The sequence below is a fragment of the Onychostoma macrolepis genome, chromosome 17 (genome assembly GCF_012432095.1).
Source record: "Onychostoma macrolepis isolate SWU-2019 chromosome 17, ASM1243209v1, whole genome shotgun sequence".
Classification (NCBI taxonomy): Eukaryota; Metazoa; Chordata; class Actinopteri; order Cypriniformes; family Cyprinidae; genus Onychostoma; species Onychostoma macrolepis.
Genome location: NC_081171.1, coordinates 9,864,181 through 9,874,609, shown reverse-complemented (window position 1 = coordinate 9,874,609; position 10,429 = coordinate 9,864,181). Strand labels below are relative to the sequence as shown.

The window sequence follows — 10,429 nt, the reverse complement described above, 5'->3', positions numbered from 1 at the left end:
TCTTCCTTTGACTAGCACTATCTGTTTGCCATTCAGAGATACTGCAGCCGGAGATGCATAAAGAGGGGCAGCTATCTGGTACAACACACCGCAGAGTTTGCTTTTTCTGTTGTCCTGCTAATTTGTGTCAAGCTGGGAGAAGTGCTGATTAAATAAGTTGGCTGGTGATTGAACGCGCATTTGGCCACACAGTTTCCCGGCTCCTGAGCTTTGACAAACATGTTTGTTTTTCTCCCTAACTCGAGTAACTTAATGTTCTGGGTGTTCTTTTTTGTTTCCTAACAGACAGACACACAACAAGAAAGAGGCTTTGTGTTTGACTAGCAGTCTGTCATTGACCTCCAACGGCTAACTAGTGCAGCCAGTGAAACTTATAAATTCAAATACTCCCTTACCTTAGCTTTAAAACCACAAAATGTTATCGCATTGACTCAAAACCAATTCATTTCTAACTTATGCGCCAATTACAGAGTCCTCTGTGTTCTTACCAAAAGTTAGGTCAAATAAAGTTAGCATATTCTTCCCTATATAAGCACTAGCCTGCAGCTTATAGGCAATGTTACCTGTCTGTAAGCAGAAAATAATGAGACACCATTGCCAGAACTCTGCAAAGTAGTGAATGTTATTTTTATATTTATTTATTTGTTTGTTTGCCTCTCTTCAGTGGGGTAGACGTCTGTTTCAAGCTTTCATCAGCATAATCCTGCATAAGCACTACCCACACCGGTGTTGCCAAGCCAATAGCTAATTCATAATACGTTCCTTTGTGAATGCATATCGTGACACATTATTTAATTAATGTCCAACGGTCTTCTTTAAAATGAATTTAAATTTAGCATTCTGTAGACTGAGCTCCTGTCAGAAAAATCAACAGTTTTTGAGAATGCCACGATCAGGACTAAGAAACCCAACACAACTTCAAATAGCAAAAGAAAGAGGGTAGATAATAAAGCAACATAATACAAATAATGTGGTGTGCGAGGGTTGTGTGCGTTCTTTGATATCCAATTTGTGTTCAAAAGGCTGCTGTCTATGATTGTCATGATTGGTTGGAAGTCCCATAGTCTCCGTTGTCATCTGTGACTAATTAATTTAAATTGATAAGAAATTGATCAGGCTTGCCGTAACCAGGCTGTTGGCATTCTTATCCATAAGCTATCAATTATGCTATCCTCCTGTCATTTATAGGTTTCCTCATATCGTCTGTCATTGATTGGGTGAACGTAACTGTAACTAAATAGCAGAAACCCAATAATCCTAGCACTGATTTGACTGATGTTTCATGTGAGGCAGAACGCATCAGAAGATTAAAGGACCGATCTTACGATTCAAGAGAGCAGAGTCATGTCTGTGTGCTTTGTGTCGGTTAGAACACATTGGTATTGGTTTGATGGTTCATTAAAGGGGCGTGCGTATCCTTTCACTTTTGCTCTGAGGAAAGAGGCGTTTCGGGTTTGAGCCACAGAAGGAAATGAGTTACTGATCTTTCATCGCGGACTAGATCGTGATGATCACTCTCGCCTTCCATGACCCACTCGCAGAAACTTTTCTTTGCAAATGGATTTGAGTCAGAAACAAATTAACTTTCATGTAAAATATCTTTAGATTCATTTTTTCATCTTATTGCACCATTTGAATAAATCATGATAGTCGCCGAAGTTGAGCCCTTATTATATGAGTGTTTCATCTCAGCATGTGGCCTTTGCTTTTTTCCAAATCTTATGCACTTGAACTTGATAACACTTCTCACTTTTCCATTTCACTAAAATAGCATAATTTCCTCATTCATTACAAAAAAAAAAAAAAAAGCTATTAACTGAGTTTGTAACCAACAAATTATCAGGTGTTAACCAAATAAACCATACAAGATTATCAGCTGCATTACTGGATGTGCCATAACATTTAACCAATATTAATGTTCAAATAAGGGAGAAACATCTATCTTTGTATGTCTCCAAGTAACGCACAGACTAAAAGCCATTCTGGAGTAGCACATGTGTGGAGCAGAGTAACAGATTTCACGTGTTTCTCGATCAGAAGGTTGCATTCTTGATAAAACCAGTACTTCTGATTCTTAGGCTGGACCCCTCCTCAGCATTAAATGCTAGAATAAGACAGTCTAGAAAGTCCACATGGCAACATAATAAAGGTTTCCATGTGGTTACGGCATGATAAAATAAATAAATAAATAGGGAAAAATATATAGTATATTAAGTATACTTTTTAATCTGACTTTCCATTAATGCAATAAAGTGAATAACAACCGTCTGTGGTCTCCCACTGGTTTTACATCATGGGCAGTTCAGCTTTATGTGCTTAGTTCACAACAAAACATAAGAAAACATATAACGTCCTCTCTGAAATTTTTTTTTTTTACCCTACATTTCATAACGAAATTTGACGAGCTCAGTGCTGATTCGGAATGTGAATTGGAATGTGTACAAAGGATTGTGGGTGACTGGAGGACACAAAGGATACACTTGATACATCCTTCAAAATAGGCCAAATGAAGGATGTGAAACGAAGGCTGCCTTACAAGGATCCTTTAAATTGAGAAGATCTTCATAAGCTCTTGATGTTGCAGCCGATATATGCAGCCGTACTAGGATGAAGCTTTCTTATTAAGAAGCATCCTTCGTCGTCCAGCTCCAAGCATTCTATATTCCCACAGCTCTCACTGGTAAGAGAAACCAAGTACGCATGAAAAAATAGTAGGCCTATTTTATGAGGTGGCGATTTCAAATATAGCCTACTCGTACGATGTGTGATTTGTTAAAAAACTTATGATTTTTAGAAAAACATATGAATTGGATCGCACAAATTCATATGAGCAACCAATTCACCAAAATTAAAAATAGTTACAACAAACACAGCTTTGCTCTGTATAATACCACAAACAATCAAGGTGAGATAGAAAACGACAATACTCTGACCTTCACACATCTCCATTCTCAATTCTCAATGTATTATGCGATATAAGAAATCTATAGAAAATAGGGCTGCATGATTATGACAAAATAATAAATTGTTCATAATTTATTACAAAAATAAAATATAAGTGACTGGTACAATCATAATAGTTACTGATCATGCTACTACCAATTAGATTTAACCGGAGCCTTTGTAACTCGCTTCCGATTGGTTGTTACAATCGCATCGTTCAATGGACACGTCTGTGATTGGTTGCAATGCTCAACGCTGCAAAAACACTGTGTGATTAGAAAACTATGCCAGTAGATTTTTAATAATAACTTTATAACTTTTTATAACCACACTATTGATTATCGGTAATAATATTATATTTATATTATTAAATATAATAAATGAAATACAAAAACTAAAATTAATAACTGCTGTACAGAGCAACTCAAATGCATTGAGAGTACAACAGAAAATAAAAGGGCAGAGAGAGAGAGAGAGCGAGAGAGAGAGAGAGCTATCAAATGAATTCATTACTGCAATTCCTCCCATAGGTTCCAAAGGGAAACGAGCGCAGTGCATTAGGAATAAACAATCAGATGAAACCAATTACGGTAGAGAAATCGGACCTCAATCAAGAAGAAGTGCAACATCTTTGGTTGTGAAACAGTGAGAGGAGTGTGTATGTGTGTGAGAGAGAGAGCGTGAAAGAGAGTGTGGAGTCCAGCGCGCTCCGGGCATTTGGTGAAGGAAGCGCGGAACTCGGGAGCGCATCAGCGGGATTGAAGCAGCGGCTCTCGGGCGCATCATGATGCGCAGCTACTCGAAATCCTCCCCAGGATCAAATGCTCGACAAAATGATGCTTTTTAGACCATCCGGACTAAAGGATCGTCAGGCTGATTCTGTTGGGGGTCTGGAATTATATTTTAGTTTATCTGGGGGATGTATATTCTGAGAACTCATACCGGAGAAGAGACTACAAGACTTTAAAATGCTGCCTAGATGGGTCGAAGCCTCTTCAGAAAAGGTGAGGACTAAAAGAAAAAAACTACGCTTAGAGAGTAAAGACACACGGAACTGTTAGTGTTTCCAAATTAATTTCCAGATTTAATTAATTGCGCTCTTGCGAGAAACTTCTTGTATAACAGCCGTTATATATGTACTCCTAAATTACATTTGAACAATTCTCGTATAAGTAGGTTAAAAACAACAGTAACACGAAAAAAATGCCGATAAATTTACTGAATATTTTAGGCATGGCATTTGGTGAATATTTACGGGATGGTATTTGGTGCCTGTAGCTATATTTCGCAGTTCATGACTGTATTGTATGTCATTTACTCTTTTAACACTAATATATCAGTCTACACTGACTGCTAAAATCTGCTGTGTACCTTATAATATAAGTACAATTTTTTAAAAAAGGTGGAAAAATGGAAAGCCACATGATAAATTACAGTTAAACAAAATTGCCCTCAATATAAACCATGACTAATACATATGCATCGATAAGGCTCAGCCTCACAGTTACCTACACAAACCCAATACGCCATCAGAGCACACATATTCATATTCATACTTTTCACTTCCAATAATTCTAATATATTGGTTAACGTATTGGATACCTTGCATTTAACCAGTTTACAGGTTATGTAGTATACATTTTAAAAATAACAATATTTTATAGAGTTTATAGAGAACACAAATTCTCTAGAATAAGAGGTAAAGCAGAACATTTCATAAGTGTGTTTATAGCAGTAAGATGTCAAGCACTTCCATGTGTGATTTTCCATGTGTGCATAACCACACCACTGCTCAAATCTGCTGTCTGCTCTTCAGGCGTTTTCTAAGAGTAATTCAATGAACAAAACCTGAACACCATTGTATAACGATAGTTGAAATCCTGGATCAATGTAGCCGACTAGTAAGTAAAGGCTGGAGTAAACAAATGGCCTCCACTATTATATATTGGACCTTTGTTTATTAAATCAAAACATAGAATAATATAAGAAAGAAAAAAAAATCCTGTAAGATAATTTTTCCTCTGCTGAGATATACAGCAACAGACTGTGAAAGCTCTATTTTTAATTTTTTTTTTTTTTTGCAAAGGAATGTACACTTTCAGAATAGAATAGAATTGTTATATTTATACAGCAAGGCCAGTGGAAACTGTATAGTAGGTACAGTGATGCAATCTACATGAGATTTAGATAATACAATATACACTAAATATAGTGCAAAAGCAATATAGAACAATTCTACAAAATACAGTACACAAACTGCAGACAGTTAATAGATGGTGAGGAATAGGTGAGGCCTCAATGAAGACTGGGATATTAAGATGAATTTATGTTCAAAATGACTACAACAAAATTAATTTGTGAAATCTGTACAGCCAATAGCAATATTCAAGCCATCAGGCTGACATTCATTACATCTTGTAACCTGACATGATTACATAACTTGTAACCTTTATTCTCCACCATGTAAAATGTCCAATGATCCAACCCATAATTGATCTGTCCAAAGTCTGTGCATGAAGGAGACAGCTGCTAAAATGGCAGATGCATCTCATGAGAGGATTCAGAGAGATGCCAGTATCTTATTGACTATATCATATTTTCTGCATCATGGACAGAGCCGTGTTCAAACTCATGCACCCTTCACTGATTTAATAGAGCAGTTCACACTGTCCCCAGGTTCAGAATCATTATTACTGAGAGGAGAACTCTGTGCCAGAGCATTGGAGAACAGACCTGTCCATCATCGTGGCATTTGACAGATTAAACACCTCGGTGCCCTTTACAAGTCTGAGAGCTCCGAGATGCTGACGTCGCCAGTCACCACTCTCTCCTCACGGAGAGCAAGTGTGGACCAGTGTCCTGCTTTATTGCTCGCTTTTTTCCATTTCTTTCTCTTTTTCTTAATATGTATTACACTTAATATTTATTATGTATTTTTGCCATATTTACACATTCCATGTTATTATTAATGCAATAAGTTGCCAGGTTACTTGGCAAGATTGAAATGTCTTTCATTATAGAGCTGTTGCAATAATCCACTTGAATCTGTTATAATAATTTTGCCACAGGTAAGGGGGTTGGGTATGGTAAAATCACAGTAAATTCAAGTGGATTAGTATTGCTTATGTTTCAGTGAATGCCAAGGACCACTGTAGTGAACTTATTTCACATGGATGATATTAAAACCGCATATTTTCCTTTAAAAACGTTTCGGAAATAAAAACATGCAGATAGTTTTGACATTGAAATAACATCTCATCTATTTTTATTTTCTGTTAAAATAGGTAAGTGGCTCAAAATGCTACTTGTGAGGAAGGTCGTGCCTTACGAGAATCGTCCAGCTGTGGCGAGAGAGGAGGTCGTCTTCGATGAATCCTCCATACTTGCTGCTCCGGCCCTCACACTTTGAAATCGTCCCTCCCTAAACTCAGAGTGACAATGTGATGAGCTCTGCTATCATTTCCAGCCCAAGCATGGACGGAGGGATGAGAGGGAGTCGCACGAGTTAATGAGACTATTGCTCTTGTGTTGGGGAGCTTAGGACAGGCAATTACAGGAGGATTACCCAGCGACTTCAACATCGCATACTCTCCACCGAGGCGAGCTTCGAGATCCGCTAAGAACTCCAGTGTGGTGGATTTTATTTGATTTTTTTTTCACCCTTTTTAATTACGTGCACTGTTGTTGCTGTCAGAAAGTTTGCAAAGTTTTACAAAATGGAGGTACAGATCCGAATGTGGAATAAAGACCTGCCTACTTTGATCAGCCCGTGGATACCAATACTTCTGGGCCTTCACATGCATTTCTCCTGGGCCACAACCTGTCCGGACGAGTGCCGGTGTGACAGGACTTTTGTTTACTGCAATGAGAGGAGTCTAACGTCAGTGCCTCTGGGGCTAGGAGAGGGTTATAAGACCCTCTACCTCCACAACAATCAAATCAACAATGCTGGATTTCCTCTGGAAATGCACAACGTTGCCTCTGTGGAGACGGTGTATCTCTATGGCAACCAGCTTGACGAATTCCCTGTCAATCTTCCCAAAAATGTGCGGGTGCTCCACCTGCAGGAGAATAACATTCAGACGGTGTCCCGGGCCGCCCTGGCGCAGCTGCTACGCCTGGAGGAGCTCTATCTGGATGACAACTCCATCTCCACCGTGGGTGTGGAGGAGGGGGCCTTCAGGGAGGCCATCAGTCTGAAGACCCTTTTCCTTACCAAGAACCACCTGAGCAGCGTCCCCATCGGGCTGCCTGAGGAGCTGAGAGAGCTGCGACTGGATGAGAACCGCATCGCATTTATAGCGGAGGACGCGTTCGAGAACGTGACGGGCCTCGAGCTCCTCCTCCTGGATGGGAACTTGCTCACGGACGAGGGCATCGTCCCCGGGGCTCTCCAGACCCTCGTTAATCTCAAAACATTGTCGTTGGCGCGTAACTCCCTCACGGTTCCTCCTCCTAATCTGCCAGCCGAGTTTTTAGTCAAGCTCAACTTGCAGGATAATCAGATGAATGAGATTCCTTTGACGGCCTTTCACGGCCTCCATCGCTTGGAGAGACTGGATATTTCAAACAACCAGCTGCAGTCTCTCACACAGGGGGTCTTTGACGGCCTCCACGGTCTGAGACAGCTCACTGTTCGAAACAACCTTTGGCTCTGTGACTGCAACATTAAATGGGTCATACTGTGGTTAAAATCCCTGCCAGCTACCCTCAATGTCCGTGGCTTCATGTGCCAGAAACCAGAGAGGGTACGTGGCATGGTAATCAGAGAGCTAACCCTGGAGCTCATCCAGTGTCCTAACAGCACCGCCACAGTCCCACAGCCCACACTGCTCTCTTCCTCCACCGCTGAGTCAGCCACTCAAACGGCTTTCACACCCGCACGCTCCCGGCCTACGCCCAACCCTCCACGTCTGACGCTTCCACCGCCGACTCCAGGCAAAGACGGGGAGCAGAGGACGAGTGACCCGGTCAGCCCGATGCAGGAATCGCTGCGAGTTTCCTTTGCGGTGCTAAACGGTTCGTGCATTCAGGTAAGCTGGGTGTCGACGTTCACCGTCACAGCCTATAAGGTGACCTGGGTGAAGCTGGGTCACAGTTTGATAACTGGCCCCATGCAGGAGTCGCTTGTGCAGGGCAAACGTGAGGGAATCACACTGACAACCCTGGAGCCCAAGTCCACCTATCGCATTTGCGTGGATCCGCTGGACGCATTCAATAATTACCACCCGGGAGACGATACAATTTGCTCAGAGGTGACGACAAAGTCTGCTTCCTTTCACTCCAGCGATAACGCCACTGGGCCTGAGCAGGCGACCCAGCAGGACCCCAGCTCGCCTTTCCTGCTGGCTGGCCTGATTGGCGGGGCGGTGCTTGTGGTCCTGGTGGTTCTGTTGAGCATATTCTGCTGGCACATGCACAAGAAGGGAAGGTCAGAGTCGTCAAAATGGAAATACAGTCGGGGCAGAAGAAAAGACGACTACTGCGAAGCGGGCACTAAAAAGGATAACTCTATTCTAGAAATGACTGAAACTAGCTTTCAGATAGTTTCTTTGAATAACGAACAGCTGCTCAAGGGGGACTTTCGAATTCAGCCGATTTACACCCCTAATGGGGGTATTGGATTCAGAGACTCTCAAAGGAGAAACAATAGCACAGCGTACTGCAAAAACAGTGTTCCAGAGTCTGAGACATGCCATAAATGATGATTTTAAACAGATAATGTCCTTTGTATTTAGACCTGACTCTTAAACGCACTGTATTTCAAAAGACAGACTGTATAATATGTAATTTATATTCTGAACAATATCGCCTTCCTTTTTTATCGCTTAGTAAAACTACAATGATTTATGAATATTTAGTTTCTATGTTGTATTACTACAATCCAAGCTCATGAAGATATAGAAAGTGGATCTTAGCAATCAGCAATCTTTAAGCACAAATCAATGTCAAGTGCCCCGTTCTTCTTCACTATATATTTGTAAAAGTAGGAAATGAAGTAAGGAATGGAAGGAAGGTGTGTGTGTTTGTTTAAAGAGGAGTGAGGAACAGTGAGCAGTTCTCACCAGCACCACAAGGTGGCGTCTGTTCCCATCTCCACTTTTAATTTGAGACCTCAAGCTATACTCTTTGATCCAGCATCTCACATCATTACTTAACAGCTCAGTTCACAAGGACTGAACTCAGACAGTTCCTGCCAAACAGCTGAAAACAAACCTTGGTTGATGCACGACTAGAATTATATTGTGAAATTCAGCATCAGGGCTGATTTCCTTCATTCTCCTGTACAGAGACATAAAATGTCCTAACTGATTTCTCACACTGCAGCAGATCTGCTTCGATGAGCAAAATATCTTCACCATAGAATATCTAAACAGTATTTAGTGCTGTTATTCAAGATTTGCATAAGAATTGCATTCTTGCTAGAGACGGCTACATTTCTGGCATTTTCTTGTGTACTGCATTCATTTTAGTTAGAAGATCATTACGAATACAGTCAAGTCATCATGTTACAGGTCCACTTTAATTGACAGATTTGAGGAATCTGCTCTTTGTTTTACACATTTAAATCATATGGAAAATAACCGAACCTAGCTTAAGGTTTTTAAAGGCTGGTTTCCTTGTTAGTTTCTAAAAACGTCAACTTAATTGTTAAAAGCTGGAATTATGGTTTTACTAATCTAAAAATACATTTAAATATGTCCTTTTGAAATTCACATGTGCCCTACAAATATTTTGACATTTTGCTCAAATTAACATAACACAGTTAGGTAGAGCTTGTTATTTGTTTCCCTGTCTTAGCCGCACACCCAGTACACTCCCCAGCAGCAAGTGAAGATTGCAGCATTATTATGGCTTTGAAATGAGAGATTCTCAGAGCTCTGAGCAGGTGTCAATGAGCCATAGCACAGCAATAAACAAGGCTCTAGAGTTAATACCACCACTGACCAGTTTTACGACAATCCTTCGCCTGATCTGCCCCGTTTTCCACATCCAAACCATTCTCCATGAACGTGTGATACATGCCGTTCTGTCTCTTTATATCATGGCTAAAGTGCTTATAACATTTATGATATGCATGCGTGAAGCGATTTACATGTACTCGTAACTCACATAATGCTTGGCTCATTGATCAAACGGTGAATGTTCTAAAACATGTCTACCTTTGTTTACAACATAGGTAGCACTTACAATAAGGTTAAATTCATTAACATAACTAACAATAAACAGGAATTTATAACATTTATTAAACCATAAATGGATAAATGGTAATGTGTAAATATATGTTCATAGTTAATGTTATTTCTTAAATGTAAATTCATACAACTTGAAATGTCAAAAGTATTGTTCATTGTTCGTTTGCCATACCTAGAGTTAAATTTTTTAATTATTATATAATTTGCACTGTATATTTTCCTAAAGCTTTGACTAAGGAAAAAAAGTCTCTTACAATATACAAATGTTAGCAACAAGATGCACAACAATA

The 10,429-nt window shown here is 40.1% G+C and overlaps 1 protein-coding gene across 1 annotated transcript; it reads left to right on the top strand.

Annotated features, from left to right (window-relative positions):
- The first annotated feature begins 3,492 nt into the window (after nt 1-3,492).
- Nucleotides 3,493-8,924, top strand: si:dkey-87k14.1 (leucine-rich repeat transmembrane protein FLRT2). Its single transcript, XM_058749670.1, has 2 exons — nt 3,493-3,947; nt 6,228-8,924. The coding sequence occupies exon 2, from the start codon at nt 6,660-6,662 to the stop codon at nt 8,646-8,648; it is 1,989 nt and encodes a 662-aa protein (XP_058605653.1). The 5' UTR covers nt 3,493-3,947; nt 6,228-6,659; the 3' UTR covers nt 8,649-8,924.
- The last annotated feature ends 1,505 nt before the right edge of the window (nt 8,925-10,429 follow it).

What these genes read in the sequence shown, in the direction of transcription:
- si:dkey-87k14.1 (XM_058749670.1), top strand. Translation starts at nt 6,660, where the DNA reads ATGGAGGTACAGATCCGAATGTGGAATAAAGACCTGCCTACTTTGATC.